This window comes from Capricornis sumatraensis, chromosome X, assembly GCF_032405125.1.
Source record: "Capricornis sumatraensis isolate serow.1 chromosome X, serow.2, whole genome shotgun sequence".
Classification (NCBI taxonomy): Eukaryota; Metazoa; Chordata; class Mammalia; order Artiodactyla; family Bovidae; genus Capricornis; species Capricornis sumatraensis.
The window spans coordinates 44,403,988-44,422,166 of NC_091092.1; the positions used below are offsets into that span (position 1 = coordinate 44,403,988).

Below are 18,179 nucleotides of genomic sequence, written 5' to 3' on the forward strand. Positions count from 1 at the left end.
CTCCCTTCGACCTCCCACCCCATCCCTCCCCTCTAAGTTGTCACAGAGCCCTGGTTTGAATTCACTGAGTCATACAACAAATTTTGGGAGATGTTTGTAAGTGGTACCATATTTTGTCTTTTTTAAATTGATTTACAATGCTGTGTTAATTTCTGCTGTACAGCCAAATGATTCAGTTACACATATACAGACATTCTTTTTCTTAATATTCTTTTCCATTATGGTTTATCATAGGATATTGAATATGGTTCTCTGTGCTATACAGTAAAATAAAAGTTACCATATTTTGAATTTTGATTTTGTTTTGCTTTGGAATTGGTTTCCAGAAAAAAAATAAACAAACAAACAAACTAGCAAACCATGACTGGGGACCATCGATCTTAACCATGGTTTCCATAAAAATGCTTCCTCTGTTTAACAGTGAAAATAAGCCTTTTACCACGACACCATGTTCATTAGCAGAGTGAAAAATGACCACAAGGAAGGCAACCTGGGTGGGCTTACCTCCACTTGAAGGGCTTCGCATCCTTTCAGGAAGTCATTGATGTTGTTGGTGCAGTCAGCTTCAGTTTGGGGCTCCAGACAGTACTAAAGAAACACAGTCAAATATCACTTGGAGACTGTCATCCCAAGTGGGACACATCGTTGCATCATTCGCTGATAAGTAGATAAAGTAGGCTTTTTAAGGTGGGGCCAACATTACTGTCAATCCAGGAAGAGAAATTAACCACTGAAGGAAGTGATGCAAAAATCTAAACGGTTGGTCTTGTTCCAAATGTCACCAAATCCTTAGCCCCAAGTCATCTCCACTTATAAACTTTCTCATGCAAAGCATGGTGATAGCAAATTAGAGAGACCCTGCAAGTTTTTTTCATCCTGGTTCCTGCTTTCAACCTATCATTTCCCTCCATCCTCCTCATGATAATGTATTAAAATTATATTTCCCTCTTCGCTGTTCTTTACATTTGATCACATTTCTCGACATTTTCCATTTTATCACTGTTTTCCAAGTTTGAGAAATTATAAGTAAATCGGTATGTTCAATAAAAACACTGCCTCAAGGAGGGAAATGAACTGTACTCAGTGTCTCATTCCCTGCTGACCTTAAGAAAATAATTTATGGCTCCACTTTTAAACTTGATTAAGGTGCCCATTTTAAAAATTATTCTTACTGGTGATCATGGGTTTCCAACCTTCACAATTTTGGATTTTTAAAAATGAGTAAGGTTAGTTTCACTTTGAACACGTGTTGCATTCAAAACATATATTTGGTTTCTATTGTTTTAACAAACCCGTTGTGACATTTTGGATTATTTCTCCTGATTGCTAAATAGCCTCTCTTTCAATGGATACTTTATTTCTTTGAGAAGTAAATCCACAGTAAATTTAGTCATACCATCAATAAGCACCCTGAATATCTGTTACAAATCATCCCATTACTCCACAGACTCACATGAACCTCAGGTTCAAAACATGTCCTCGGTGCACAGGGAGGCACAACACGCGTCTCTGTGGCAGAGCCAGCTCGTGACAGGGGTGTTCTCCTTGTCCCCTGGCACCAGTGGTGTCAAAGGTTTTTACTGTACTAACCTCTAGTGGCCAATCACTAAAGGAAAACCTTTCATTTTCTGACTTTTTCCGACTATGAAAACAGTAAGAAAGAACGGTTAAATCTCAAAAAGAGATGAAAGCAGGAGTGTCCCATGACCCAGGCAACCGAAAATCTCCAGAGTGACATTACCGCTGCTCTCTGGTGGTGAGCAACCCTAAAGATACTGCAAATTTCCCTTACCTTTTCTACAGAGCCAGGCCTTAATCTGTTGATCAGTTTGCACAGCACTACCCCATTTTTCAACGAGGACTTCAAGAACTCCTCCGGATCACAGATGGTCTTTTTAGGGGAATCTAATACTCCCAAGGATATGAGCCAGGTCACGACGCGCTCTTCTGGATTCATTACTGCAGACTGAATGCTCCCGAGCACCTCTCTGGGGCAGCTGCAAGGACTAAGCCACATCCGCGATTGCATCTGCTGTTGTCTTCCTTTTTATGAGTTCTCTTCTCGTGCTTGCAGAGCAAAGCTCTAAAACAACGTTCCTTAGACAACGGTGGAAGCCACTCCAATTCTGGGATTTGAAAACCACAGAGCTCACACTCAAAGATGTAGAAATAGAATGAATGAGGGGAAAATCCGGGATAACACTGGGATTCTTTTTCAAAAGCTGCAAAACAAATTCATTAGGATTTTTTTTTAAAAAAAAAAAAAAAGAAGAAATACATACACACACTCACACCCCTCCCCCCCCTCAAAAAAAAAAAACCAACAGTGCAAGAAGCTGTAAGGGAAGGAAGTGAGCAGGATGCTGGGGAGGGAGGAAAGAGAAGGCAGTGAGCGCTCTGGGAAAACAGAGGCGAGCCAGCACTTCAGGGGACCTTGGAAATGAGATACTCATGGGCCAGTCTGGGAAAATGCTGTCAATAAATAGTCTAGCCCCAGTGAAAATCTGGCTTCTGTCAAGAGGAAGATGCCAACTGGCTCTTAGGTCAGACAGATCTGAGCCTCGTGGGGAGCTGTGCTGGCACAACAGGGCTCAGAGAAGGTAAGCTGGGAAAATTCTTCCAAGAAATGGCCGGATGTCCTCTTACTGTCTCACTGAGATAATGTGTCATGATCATTCCTCTGCAAAACACGTTGAATTGCATGGTGACAACGTGCCAAGCAGATGAAGACTGTGCCTGCTGTCAGCCATCACTCTGTGTAAGCACAAACTAGAAGAATGGCATTTTACTTTGCAGCCAAAAAGCTATGTTTAGGGAAATAGACTAAGGATAACATCTGACATCCTGTTTACTTGCATTCTTGAGCGATTCTTTTTCTGGACCTGGTTCCACTACACAATCCAGCTGCAGTGCCCTTAGCAAAGGCTCAGACACAGTCATATCAGCGAGTAAAAAGCACTTGGAAACAGAATTTTCGAGAACAAAAGAACACTTGTCCTCTGTCTATACTACAGTCTGAAGGTTGATGTTTCCCCAACAAGAAACACTTTGCCTTAAAAATACTGCTCTGGAAAAAAAACTGGTCTATAACAAGAGATATACACTATTCTTAAAACATCTTCATAACCAGTTATAATAGCCACATGATTAGGAAATTTATGATAAGGCCAACAGTATAGCCTGATTTGGGCAAATGCATGGTACTCCCTACCCTCTCCTGATGCATGGGATCATGCTAACTTTCAGAATCTTTTCAATACAGTGACAGGCATCTACTACCAAATAATCAGCTTAGATAATCCTGCTACATGTTTGGGGTACTTTCCTGGCAGTCCAGGGCCTAAGACTCCACACTCCTTATGCAGGGGGCCCAGGTTCCATCCCTGGTCAGGGAACTAGATCCCATATGCCACAGTGAAGATCCCACATACCGCAACTAATACCAGGTGCAGCCAAATAAAAATTTTTTTTAAAATCTGGCTACATTCTTTCAAAGCCTCCCCTTTTTACCTTGTCATAACAGTTGTCCAGACTTGACTATTGTCATTTGTTGATCTGTCTCCTCCACCAGAATGTAGCCTCCACTAAGGGAGGGGTCTTGTCTGCCTTGATGAACACTGTCCCCAGCAGAGTGCCTGGTACACAGCAGACATTTTGACTTAGAACCAACATGTTTTCCTTGCTAATGATTTTTGTACTTTTACTGAGATATAACTGACATAATGAATCACACATGGTTAAGATGTATGATTTAATAGATTTTGACATATGTATACATCCCATGATACAATCATATACACACAATTCAAAAAACTTTTCTGTCATCCCCAAAAAGTGTTATTGTGCCCTTTCAACCCTATCTTTCCTCCCTTCCCTTAAAGTCCCAGACAATGAACAACCTTTTTCAATCCTATAGATTAGTTTGCATTTTCTAGAATCTTGTATAAATGGAATCACACAATATGGAACTTTCTGTTGTCTGGTTTCTTGCAGTTAACATCATCCCTTTGAGTTTCATTCATGTTGTTGTATCTATCAATAGTTCTATAAGAAAGATTTGACCTCCAGATATTCAGTTTGATATAATTATATTTATGAGCAAAAGTATAGTCAATCAAAAGTTTTCATTGACTTTTGATCCATGACCAAATCTATGTAATGGAAATAAAACCAAAATCTATGTGTTGATCGATGAAATTCTTAAATGTAACCTGCTTAAATATACTTTGATATCTCACTTGACCAGTTTTCTCACAAATGCTCATCAGAATTGTATCCTACAAACAAACAAATCCGGCAGTATTATTGAGGTATCACTTACATTTTTTGTTGAAGAATAAAGCCTGGGTAATTTCAGGAACCCAGCCTTGTTCAAAATAGGCTTGAGCCCACTGGGGTTATTGGGGTGAAAATCTGCCTCATTTTAGACATTGGCTATCACAAGTGACTGTAAGCAACAGAGTAAAATCAGAAAGGCAAGACCATCTCAAAGCAGAAGAAATACTTCTACTAGTATAAAGATTGGAAGTTAGGGTTGGTTGGGCAAATGTCAAGAAAGCAAGGCATTCCAGGACAGTAGCAACCATACAGGCGAAATGACTAGCCATGGAACCCAGGGCAGTGAAAAGAAGTTAAGGACCTGGGGGAACAGAGTGGAAGGTTGAAAGACAGGGGATCACAGCAGCACAAAGCACAGGCTTTACATAAGAGTATGAAAAAATAAAATACTATGCAAAAGTTACCTTGTTAAGCTTGCAAGAAGAGAATGGCAGAAGTAAAGGTGGATACATGTATCCAGAACTTGCATAAAATTACCTCACTGACTCATTTAATTCAAGTAGAAGCCTAAGTTTTCTCTTCCATCATATGAATATTAGAGTGTATCCATTTTGGTGAACAACATTATCTGCTCCCCTTCTGCCATACAGAAATCTAGCAATTGTTTTATCTAAGCACACAGTCCAGTTCAGTCACTCAGTTGTATCTGACTCTTTGTGGCCCCATGGACTGCAGCATGCCAGGCCTCCCTGTCCATCACCAGCTCAAGGAGTTTATTCAAATTCATGTCCATTGAATCAGTGATGCCATCCAACCATCTCATCCTCTGTCATCCCCTTCTCCTCTTGCCTTCAATCTTTCCCAGCATCAGGGTCTTTTCAAATGAGTCAGCTCTTCACATCAGGCGGCCAAAGTATTGGAGTTTCAGCTTCAACATTAGTCCTTTCAATGAATATTCAGGACTGATCTCCTTTAGGATGGACTGGTTGGATCGCCTTGCAGTCCAAGGGATTCTCAAGAGTCTTCTCCAACACCACAGTTCAAAAGCATCAGTTCTTCGGTGCTCAGCTTTCTTTATAGTCCAAATATCACATCCATACATGACTACTGGAAAAACCATAGCCTTGACTAGACAGACCTTTGTTGGCAAAGTAATATCTCTGCTTTTTAATATGCTGCTTAGGTTGGTCACAACTTTCCTTCCAAGGAGTAAGTGTCTTTTTATTTCATGGTTGCAGTCACCATCTGCAGTGATTTTGGAGCCCCCCAAAATAAAGTCTGCCACTGTTTCACCATCTATTTGCCATGAAGTGATGGGGCCGGATGCCACGATCTTAGTTTTCTGAATGTTGAGATTTAAGCCAACTTTTTCTCTCTCTTCTTTCACTTTCATCAAAAGGCTCTTTAGTTCTTCTTCACTTTCTGCCATTAAGGGTGGTGTGTCATCTGCATATTTGAGGTTATTGAGATTTCTCCCTGCAATCTTGATTCCAGCTTGTGCTCCTTCCAGTCCAGCGTTTCTCATGATGTATTCTGCATAGAAGTTAAATAAGCAGGGTGACAATATACAGCCTTGACGTACTCCTTTTCCTATTTGGAACCAGTCTGTTGTTCCATGTCCAGTTCTAACTGTTGCTTCCTCACCTGCATACAGATTTCTCAAGAGGCAGGTCAAGTGGTCTGGTATTCCCATCTCTTTCAGAATTTTCCACAGTTTATTGTGATTCACACAGTCAAAGCCTTTGGCATAGTCAATAAAGCAGAGATCTATTTCTACTTTATTGACTAAGCACACAACATGACACCAGATATGAAATCGATTTCATAATAACTTTAGAAGATAGACACTGAACTTTCTGAAAAGATGTTTTAAATCTGAGTTTTCTGAACAGGATTGTAACTTTGAATTTCTATAATCTTGGTATTGTTTTCAAGAGTTATAACCAACCTAGATAGTATATTCAAAAGCAGAGACATTACTTTGCTGACTAAGGTCCGTCTAGTCAAGGCTATGGTTTTTTCAGTAGTCATGTATGGATGTGAGAGTTGGACTGTGAAGAAGGCTGAGTGCTGAAGAATTGATGCTTTTGAACGGTGGTGTTGGAGAAGACTCTTGAGGGTCCCTTGGACTGCAAGGAGATCCAACCAGTCCATTCTGAAGGAGATCAGCCCTGGGATTTCTTTGGAAGGAATGATGCTAAAGCTGAAACGCCAGTACTTTGGCCACCTCATGCGAACAGTTGACTCATTGGAAAAGACTCTGATGCTGGGAGGGATTGGGGGCAGGAGGAGAAGGGGACGACCCAGGATGAGATGGCTGGATGGGATCACGGACTCGATGGATGTGAGTCTGAGTGAACTTCGGGAGTTGGTGATGGACAGGGAGGCCTGGCGTGCTGCGATTCATTGGGTCGCAAAGAGTCAGACACGACCGAGCGACTGAACTGAACTGAATGAATATTGCTCAGATTTGTTAAAAAGTAGCCAGTATGTGCTCTATTTTGCAAACTATATTTTTTGCAGATTTTTCTTTTTTTTTTTTAAATCTTTAATTCTTACATGTGTTCCCAAACATGAACCCCCCTCCCACCTCCCTCCCCATAACATCTCTGTGGGTCATCCCCATGCACCAGCCCCAAGCATGCTGTATCCTGCATCAGACATAGACTGGCGATTCAATTCTTACATGATAGTATACATGATAGAATGCCATTCTCCCAAATCATCCCACCCTCTCCCTCTCCCTCTGAGTCCAAAAGTCCGTTATACACCGCTGTGTCTTTTTTCCTGTCTTGCATACAGGGTCGTCATTGCCATCTTTCTAAATTCCATATATATGTGTTAGTATACTGTATTGGTGTTTTTCTTTCTGGCTTATTTCACTCTGTATAATCGGCTCCAGTTTCATCCATCTCATCAGAACTGATTCAAATGAATTCTTTTTAACGGCTGAGTAATACTCCATAGTGGCTGTACTAGTTTGCATTCCCACCAACAGTATAGGAGGGTTCCCTTTTTTCAAGTTAAAATTATACATAGATTTCCTAAGATAAAGTGGAACATAAATTATAAGCAAATTTTTTAAAAATTATACAGAGTGAAGTAAGCCAGAAAGAAAAACACCAATACAGTATACTGACACATATATATGGAATTTAGAAAGATGGTAATGATGACCCTGTATGCGAGACAGCAAAAGAGACACAGATGTATAGAACGGACTTTTGGACTCTGAGGGAGAGGTAGAGGGTGGGATGATTTGGGAGAATGGCATTGAAACATGTATACTATCATGTAAGAAACGAAGTGCCAGTCTATGTTCGATACAAGATACAGGATGCTTGGGGCTGGTGCACGGGGATGATCCAGAGAGATGATATGGGGTGGGAGGTGGGAGGGGGATTCGGGATTAGGAGCTCGTATACACCCATGGCAGATTCATGTCAATGTATGGCAAAACCAATACAGTATTGTAAAGTAAAATAAAGTAAAAATAAAATTTAAAAAAAAATAAAATAAAAAGATAAAGCAACTATATGCCAATAAAAATTAATTTTAAATTAATTAACTTAATGCCCCCATTTTTTTTGAAATTTGAACAAAAGCTGTACTTTAATTAATAATATTGTACCACATGTTAATTTTCTTTCTTTCTTTTTTTTTTTTTAACAACGTGGTATTTCTTTATATTCTCAGAATTGGATTAGAAGTTTCAAGCCTTATTCATTTTTTTAAAATCACTAAGATAATAAACTTTCTAGACTTTTAGCAGTAATACTAGATACCAAATACATGGAACTGTACCAATATTTTGAGTGAATATGAGTTAAAAATGTAACATTCTATTCATATTAAGTCAAACATATGGAATCAAACTGTCATAAACTTTTTAGCTAGGCAAAAATTCATAATTTTCTAAAATATATATATTATACATATGTTATATATATGTATACAAAAGCTTTTCTACTATATTTGATAGATAAAGGCTTGAGAAAGAACATCAAAAGAAAAAAGAAAGAGACAGAGAAATTGGAAAACATAAACTAAATGAAATGGGAGCACTGAAGTTGATTTTTTCAACTTGAAATTACATATAGATTTCACCTAAAATAAAGTAGAACATAAATTATGAGCAAATCAAATTTTTAAAAAAGACAACTATCCTGTTATAAAAGTTACTTTTAAATTAATTAATTAAATGCCTCCCACAAAATTTTTTTAGTATAGTGCTCTTTTTTCAATTAATTAATTTATTTTGATTGGAGGATAGTTATTTTACAATATTGTGATGGTTTTTGCCATACAAAGAGCAAAGGTTTCTGGTTCTACTTCAGATCCTTAATACCACACACCTTGGGTCACTGAAACTGCCTCATCACTGGCTTTCCCCCTTCATCCTCTCATTTTAATGAATTCCCTTACAGAGCACAGTTTGGTTGATTTTCCAAAAACACCTCTGTAATAGTTTAATATTCCTGCTCAAAAACCCTCAAAGGCTCTGCATCACCTAAAGCAGTCATTTACAAATGACAACATACAAAAATAATCACCTCTTGTGATGGAGGGAGGAGAAAGGCATGAGAGTGGAACTTGTGCTGATTGGTAAATTGGTAATATCATATTAAAAATAAAAAAAAACTACAGCAAATAGGGCAAGTGTTAACATTTGTTGTTTCTGGGTACATTGGAACCCATTATGTTATTTTCTTTACTTTTCTGTGTTTGGAATAATCATAAATGATTTCTGGAATTTTAAATCTAGAGCACTTGTTAAAAAGATTTGGGGCTCAATTCCCTAATATCCCAGTTTAGAGGATCTGCAGTGGAACAAAGGAATCTGTATTATTAAAGTATCCCCTTGATTCTGAGGCAGTGGACCAAGGTCACACTTGAAGAAACAAGTTGTTTTATAACCTTATGCTCCACCAAAATGTCTGCAAACACCAGTGATAATTTCAGTATTCACAAGAACAGCTACCCAACTGCATGACCACTCACTTTCTTGACCTCCTGTAATCGATATAGTACCTCTCAGTCCCTCTTTTTGTTGTGAAAATGGATCTGGGGCCTTTCAGGCTGTGTTCTTTTGCCAGCAGGTTTGATATATGTTATCTAGTAGATGGTGGTGGAAAGACCTGGCAGGAAGAAGGGGCTTTACTTCCTGTTTCCTGTGTGTTTCCTCCATAGACTCCTGGTGAGACCACCCCCTTACCTACCCCACCCCCGCTGACACCTCATCCCCACCCACCCTACCCTCCTCTTTCCTAGCACCCACCTTCTGCACACTGGCTTCCTCAATGCACAGTGAGTGGCAATTTCCCCTGGCACCACCCTTGGGTGGTTCTGTAGCAGTGTTTCTGGTGCGATACCTCCCCTATGAATGGGAAACATCCTAGAGAAGCACATTTTCAGCCAGTTCCAGAGGGTGAATGTCCAGCAAGTTCCTCTGACTCAGCACACCACAGGCAACTTCTCTAACAAGGCCTGGATCTCAGCTATACAGGGAAAGAGAGATTATCACAGCTCTGTGTGTAGTGACTATTACATATTGTTTTTATATTGTCTGCCATTGTATATTATATCTGCTCTTCCTATATTCTTTTAGAGTTCCCTTGACTTCTTACCAGCCAATCTCTTATTACTCCAGTCCCCTGTTATCGTTAGTAATTCTTTATGTTAAACTTTTCCTGTTAAAATCCCCCTGTGCTTTCTCTGTCCTAATTGGACCCAGACTAACACGCTTCATCATCTTCACTGAACTCACCTCCACTTTAGCTAACCACTTGCAAGGTCACACCTTGTACTTGGTCATCGAACAAACTTCTCTGCCTCCTGCATCATGAATTCAAGCACTACATTTTCTAACCACAACCAACTGTCTTTTCAGCTTGTTTATTCAGTTACTCCCACTACAATTAGTCCTTAGCCACATAGCGATCCTCAAAGCATGGTTTTCTAAGATGATTATACAAATTTACATTCCCACAAGCAGGGTATGATTTCCCATCGCTCCATATCATAGCTAACACTCCATATTACAGACTTTTTAATTAAAAATTTTTGTGGGTGTGAAATTTACTCTTGTATGATTACTAATAAGGTTGAGCCTTTTTTTTTGGCTGCACCACACAGCTTGGGGGATCTTAGTTCCCCAACCAGGGATGGAACCCAGGACCCCTGCAGTGAAAGCACAGAGTCGTAACCACTGGACCACCAGGGAAGTCCGGAGAATTTTTTTATATGTTGATTGGCCACTCATATTTCCTCTTCTGTAAAATCTTTGTTCATTTCTATTGCCCATTTTTTACTAGGTTGTTTGTCTTCTTGTTATTGATTCATAAAATTTTGTCATACTGGGACTCCACGCTTCCACTGTGCAATGGGAAGGGGGGCAGGTAAGGGGTATCTGTGTTTGTTCCCAGGTCAGAGACCTTAGATCCATAAGCTGAAGTGTGCAACCAAAAAAAAAAAAAAGTTTGTCACACCTTGTGGATACTAAATCAATGTCAGTTATTTGTTTGCAAATAATTCATTCTGTAGCACATTTTAGGAAACGGAAGTCCTCAATTTTTTAAATAAGATACTTTATCTCACTCTCATATAAAACAAATGCAGAATTTGGCAGTCCAAGGCTAGCATGCAGCTTCCTAGTCATCAGAGATCCAGGATGCTACTTTTCAGTTACTTTGCCATTTTTAGCTTCCCACCTCATAGTTCTAAATGATTCTTTGTGTGAATTTGGATTAAGCAGTGGGTTTGTTGTTGTTGTTGTTGTTGTTGTGGCTGCACAACATGTGGGATCTTAGTTCCTGGACCAGGGATCAAACCCATGCCCCCAGCAGTGAAAGCACAGAGTCTTAATCAGTGGACCACGAGGGAAGTCCCCTCAATGGTTTCTTAGATATCACACCAAGGCCGCAAGCCACAAAAGAAAAGAAGAGATAAACAGGTCTTTCTCAAAACTAAAAATTTTGTCCTTCAAAGGACACCATCAAGAAACTGAAAAGACAACTCAGAATGGGAGAAAATATTTGCAAATCATATTTCTGATTAGGGACTTGTATCCAGAATATATATATATATATATATTAAATTCTTACAACAACAAAGAGACAAATAGCTAAAAATGGGTAAATTGTCTGAAGAGACATTTCTCCAAAGATATACAAATAGCTAATAAGCACAAGAAAGGATGCTCAACATCATTAGCCTTCAGGGAAATGCAAATCAAAACCACAATGAGATTCCAGTTCACACCTATTAGGATGGCTATGATAAAACACACACACACACACACACACACAGACAATAACAAGTGTTGGCATGGCTGTTGCGAAATTAGAGCCCTCATACATTGCTGGGGGAAATGTCAAATGGCACAGCTGCAGTGGAAAACAGTTTTGCAGTGACTCAGAATGTTAATACAGTTATCATATGTGCTAACAATTCTACTCCAAGAGAAATGAAAACATGTCCACATAAGATCTTGTACACAAGGATTCATAGCATCATTATTCATAATAGCCAAAAAGTGAAAACTCAAATTTCTATCACCGGATGAATGGATAAATAAAATGTTACAAGTAAATATTATTCATTTTACAAAAAGAAATTAAGTACAGACACATCCTACACATGGATGAACCTTGAAAACATTATGCTAAGTGAAAGAAGCCAGTCACAAAAGATCATATATCGTATGATCAGTTATATGAAATGCTCAGGATAGGCAAATCCACAGAGATAGAAAGTAGAACAGCAGTTGCCTAGGACTGAGGTGAGAATTGAGGGGAAATAAGGATTGACTGCCAATGGAAATGAGTGGGACTTCCAGGCGGGGAGGGGGAAGTGAAGAAAATATTCTAAAATTGATTTAGTGATGGTTGCCCAACTCTGTAAATATACTAAAACCCATTGAATTGTACAGTTTAAATAGGTAAGTTATACACTATGTTAATCATGTCTCAACAAAATTGCTATTTTTTAAAAGGCCATTGTGGGACTTCCCTGGTGGGCCAGTAGTAGGACTGCACTCTCACTGCCGAGGGCCCAGGTTCAATCCCTGGTCAGGGAACTAAGATCCCACAAGCTGTGAGGTGCAACCAAAAAATAATAATGATAAAATAAAAAGGCAATTGTGATGAGCAAAAAAAAAAGTAAATAAAACAGACTGCTTGGACACTAGTCATGATGTTTGCATTCCAACCAAAATGTCAGGATGGGGGACTAAAACTGAAACTCCCCACACACAGTTTAATAAGGAAAATGTATAACTTACTGAAAGACTGAGGGAATATGATGATCTCCTTTGTCCCCACCATCTAGATTTAATCATTGGAAACATTCTGCCATATTTCACTTGCCTAAATAGGCGCAGTGGCTATATTTTTGTAAATAAATGATTAAATATGTTGCAGACATCCTATCACCCTAAATCACCCTAAATACTTCAGCATGCTTCTCCTCAAATTAAGGATATTTTCAACATAAGCAAAATTCACTAATGCCATCCAATTTTCAGTTCATATTAAGACTTTCCCATTTGTCCCTAAAATGTCTTTCAGAGATTTTTTTTTTTTTTCCAACACAGCATCCGATCAATTTACCCCTCCTCGTGTTATAGAACTGAATTTGCCTCTAGGCAAAAATCTGAGTGACCATAAGGTTCTTCCCCATTTGTTTCCCTTCTCTTGGGGATCAAAGTCCTATACTGCTGGTTGTCTCAATTTCTGGAAAGAGTTGTTTCATATATTCTGACTGGTTTTCAAGTTGTTTATATTGGGAGGACAAGTCCATACCACATAATCCTTCATGGGTAGAAGCAGAGGTTGGCTTAGCCTACTTTTTTTTTTTTTTTTTTTTGGTGTGCACCATTTTTAAAGTCATTATTGAATTTGTTACAATATTGCCTCTGTTTTATGCTTTGGTTTTTTGGCCACAAGGCATGTGAGATCTTAGCTCCCTGACCAGGGATTGGCCTGCACCTCCTGTATTGGAAGACAAAGTTGTTGGGGTTTTTTTGGCTATGCTGGGTCTTTGTGGCTTTTGCGTGGGCTTTCTCTAGTTGCGGTCAGCGAAGGCTACTCTCCGTTACAGTGCTTGGGCTTCTCATTGCAGTGGCTTCTTCTTGTGGAGCATACGGGCGCAGTAGTTGTGGTGCGGGGGCTTAATTGCTCCGAGGCCATGGAATCTTCCCAGACGAGGGAATGAACCCTTGTTGCCTGCACTGGCAGGCGGATTCCAATCCACTGCACCACCAGGAAGTCTCGAAGGCAAAGTCTTAACCACTGGGCTGCCAGTGAAGTCCCTGGCTCAGTCTACTTTTAATTATGTCGTCTATATCATACAAGTGAGACCTAATATAGTTTGTTCTTGTTCACTTATAATCGCTCTTTAGATATTAAGGATATTGCTGCTATTGCTAAGTCGCTTCAGTCGTGTCCAACTCTGTGCGACCCCGTAGATGGCAGCCCACCAGGCTCCCCCATCCCCGGGATTCTCCAGGCAAGAACACTGGAGTGGGTTGCCATTTCCTTCTCCAATGCGTGAAAGTGAAGTAGCTCAGTCATGTCCGACTCTTAGTGACCCCATGGACTGCAGCCTACCAGGCTCCCCCATCCATGGGATTTTCCAGGCAAGAGTACTGGAGTGGGGTGCCATTGCCTTCTCCAATTAAGGATACTAATCTTTTGATATATATTTTTTAAATTGTTTCCTGGTTAGTATTTGCCTTTTTTACATTTTATTAATTTCTTAGCAATTATTATACAGAAATTTTAAATTTATACATAATAAAATATACCAATCTTTTTCCTTTATGATGTACATTTTTTATATCATGCCTAAAGTTCTTCCTCAAGGTCATTTTAGAAACTTATCCTAGGAAAATAATGACAAGTTTGGAAGATTATAAAATCACAATCTACAGAACAAAAAAAGTTAAGAAATTAGGCTTCATCAAAATTAAGAACTTTTGTTCTTTGAAAACCCATTTGAAGAGGATGAAAAGACAGCTACAGACTGAGAGAAACTCTTAGAAATCATATATGTGATAAAGACCTACTATCTAGAATACATATTAAAAAGTCTAAAACACCTTTTAATACGTTTAAAACTATAGTTAAAAAATAAACAATCCAATAGAAAATGGGCAAAAGACATAAACAGCTCTTGAAATAGGACATGTGGATGGCAAATAAACACATGAAAAAGATGTTAAATATCATTAGCTACTAGGGAAATGCAAATTAAAATCACAGTGAGATCTGACTACACACATATCAGTAGAGCTAAAATCAAAAAACAGTGACAACACCAAATGCTGCTAAGGATGCAGAGAAACTGGATCACTCCTATATCTCTAGGAGGAATGTATAATGTTGCAGCCACTATGGAAAAGTAGTTTGTGGGGAAAAAAAGTTGTGTGGCAGAAACCAATATGACATTGTAAAGCAATTATCCTCCAATTAAATATATTTTTAAAAAATCTAAAAAAAAAAAAGTTGTTTTTAGTTTGTTTAAAAACTAAGCATGTATTTGCCATCTAACCCAGCAATTATACTCTTGGTAATCTATTCCAGAAAAAATAAAAATATCAATATCTATACATAAATGTTCAAAACAGCTTTATTTGTAGCAGCCCAAACTGGAAATCAACCAAATGTCCTTCCTTCAACAGGCAAATGGATAAACGAACTGTGGTCCATCCATATCATGGAATCCTACTCAGCAATAAAAAGGAACAAATTATCGATACACACAACAGCCTACGTGGATCTCAAGTGAATGATGCTGAATGAAACAAAAATCAATCCCCAAAAGTTACATAGTGTATGATTTCATTTATATAACATTCTTGAAATAAAAGATACCCACAGGTCTCACAATGCCATAGGTACAATATACACTTTAAAAATATATATATATATTAATTTGGCTGTTCCATGTCTCAGTTGTGGCATGCAGGATCTTTTAGTTGCTGCATATGGGGTCTAGTTCCCTGACCAGAAATCAAAACCAGACTGCCTGCCTTGGGAGCTCGGAGTCTTAGCCGATCCTTCCCTTCGGATCATGAGGGAAGTCTCTGGATTCACTTTAGTATCTCACACCTTGATTGGGTTCTTTAGCACTACCAAGTAATCTTACTATATTTCTCTAGTTCACTTACTGTTTCACTTCATCAGAAGATTATTGAAAACACTGGCTTCTCTCATCAGATCTGCATCTTCCTCTCTATGCTCCTCACTGCCAGATGATAATCTTGCATATTTAACTGAGAAAATTGAACCAGTTATCTCCCCTTCTCCAAGTCAACCAAGCTATCTACATCTGTACTCATCTGCTCTGTCCTCCCTCCTGTTATAATCAATGAACTGTCGGTGCTCCTCGCGAAGATCAACCTCAACCACTCAAAGACTTTGCTCTTGCAATTATCCCCCCATTTCCTGCAACAGTATTATCTTAGTCTGCTACTATAATAAGGAAGAACAAATCTTACTCCATATTGGATCCATTTCTTTTCCTTTAACCTTTGTGTTCTATTGCTTTTGCTATAAGTTAATCACTAAAGAGATGTTGCCTATAGCTTCAGTTTAGTTTAGTTCAGCTCAGTCGTTCAGTTGTGTCCGACTCTTTGCAACCCCATGGACTGCAGCACGCCAGGCCTCCCTGTCCATCACCAACTCCCGGAGTTTATTCAAACTCATGTCCATTGAGTTGGTGATGCCATCCAACCATCTCATCCTCTGTCGTCCCCTGCTCCTCCTGCCTTCAATTTTCCCAGCATCAGGGTCTTTTAAAATGAGTCAGTTCTTCGCATCAGGTGGCCAAAGTACTGGAGTTTCAGCTTCAACATTAATCTTTCCAATGAACACCCAGGACTGATCTCCTTTAGGATGGACTGGTTGGATCGCCTTACAGTCCAAGGGACTCTCAAAAGTCTTCTCCAACACCACAGTTCAAAAGCATCAATTCTTCAGCGCTCAGGTTTCTTTATAGTCCAACTCTCACATCCATACATGACCACTGGAAAAACCATAGCCTTGACTAGACAGACCTCTGTTGACAAAGTAATGTCTCTGCTTTTTAATATGCTGTCTAGGTTGGTCATAATTTTCCTTCCAAGAAGTGTCTTTTAATTTCATGGCTGCAGTAACCATCTACAGTGATTTTGGAGCCCCCCCAAAATAAAGTCTGCCACTGTTTCCACTGTTTCCCCATCTGTTTGTCATGAAGTGATGGGACCAGATGCCATGATCTTCGTTTTCTGAATGTTGAGCTTTAAGCCAACTTTTTCACTCTCCTCTTTCACTTTCATCAAAAGGCTCTTTAGTTCTTCTTCACCTTCTGCCATAAGGGTTGTGTCATCTGCATATCTGAGGTTATTGATACTTCTCCCAGCAATCTTGATTCCAGTTTGTGCTTCTTCCAGCCCAGCGTTTCTCATGATGTACTCTGCATATAAGTTAAATAAGCAGGGTGACAATATACAGCCTTGACGTACACCTTTTCCTATTTGGAACCTGTTGTTTTATGTCCAGTTCTAACTGTTGCTTCCTGACCTGCATACAGGTTTCTCAAGAGGCAGATCAGGTGGTCTGGTATTCCCATCTCTTTCAGAATTTTCCACAGTTTGTTGGGACCCACACAGTCAAAGGCTTTGGTGTAGTCGATAAAGCAGAAATAGATGTTTTTCTGGAACTCCCTTGCTTTCTCCATGATCCAGCGAATGTTGGCAATTGGATCTCTGCTTCCTCTGCCTTTTCTAAAACCAGCTTGAACATCTGGAAGTTCACAGTTCACGTATTGTTGAGCCTGGCTTGGAGAATTTTAAACATTACTTTACTAGTGTGTGAGATGAGTGCAATTGTGCGGTAGAGTGAGCATTCTTTGGCATTGCCTTTCTTTGGGACTGGAATGAAAACTAACGCATTTCCAGTCCTGTGGTCACTGCTGAGTTTTCCAAATTTGCTGGCATATTGAGTGCAGCATGTTCACAGCATCATATAGTTTAAAGTAGACATAATGGTCCATTTCCCAGGACCCTGCCTCCTAAGCAATGAAGTTAAGATAAAATATCTTAGCTCACAGGAAACATTCTGACCAGGCCCACCTGTAAAAGGCTGCAGGAAAGAAGACATCAACACATCTCCTCTGGAGTCTGCCGGAACCAGGAAATATTTGCAACAACTTATTGTCTTTGAGGCTTCCCTGGTGGCTTAGATGGTAAAGAATCTGCCTGCAGTGCAGGAGACAGAGGTTCGATCCCTGGGTCAGGAAGATCCCCTGGAGAAGGGAATGGCTACTCACTCCAGTATTCTTGCCTGGAGAATTCCACGGACAGAAGAGCTTAGTGGGTTACAGTCCATGGGGCTACAGAGAGTTGGAGACGACTAAGTGACTAACACACACACATACACCTCCCCCTCTCTGTACAATAAAAGAAACTAGCATCCAAACCTGGGCAGGATATTTCTTTGGGACACTGGTCCACCATCTTCCCAGCCTGCTGGCTTTCCTAATAAAGCCACCACTGCTTGCCCCAACAGCTTGTTTTTCCATTGATTGACCTGTTGTGCTGCAAGTGATATGAGTTTGGACTCAGTAACACTGGGGTTGCCATAACAAAATACCACAGACTGGGTAGCTTAAACAGCAGAAAATTTATTTTCTCACAATTTTGGAGGTTAGAAGTCTGAGATCAAAGCTTCAGCAGTCTGGATTCTCCTGAAGCCTCTCTCTTTGGCTTACAGATGGTTGCCTTCTTTCTGTATCTTCACGTGGACACCTGGCTGTCTACACACATCGTGTCTGCTGTCTCTGTGGCCTTCTTTTCTCATAAGAACTTCAGTCATACTGGATTAAGACCCACTCTAAAGACTTCACTTTAACTTAAACGC

The 18,179-nt window shown here is 39.6% G+C and overlaps 1 protein-coding gene across 3 annotated transcripts in view; it reads right to left on the reverse strand.

Moving 5' to 3' along the window:
- Positions 1-1,957, reverse strand: part of ARHGEF6 (Rac/Cdc42 guanine nucleotide exchange factor 6) — a 116,640-nt gene extending 114,683 nt beyond the window's left edge. For 2 of the 3 annotated variants that reach the window (XM_068962592.1, XM_068962591.1), the window contains exons 1-2: positions 1,793-1,936; positions 505-588 (exon numbers count right to left, since the gene is read on the reverse strand). Coding sequence is in view for 1 of the 3 variants with exons in the window: in XM_068962593.1 (XP_068818694.1) it covers positions 505-588; positions 1,793-1,957 (249 nt within the window). In the remaining 2 variants the exon portion in view is untranslated. Of the gene's footprint in view, positions 1-504; positions 589-1,792 lie in introns of all 3 variants that reach the window. The other variant, XM_068962593.1, reaches the window with a different exon arrangement.
- Positions 1,958-18,179: the final 16,222 nt, after the last annotated feature.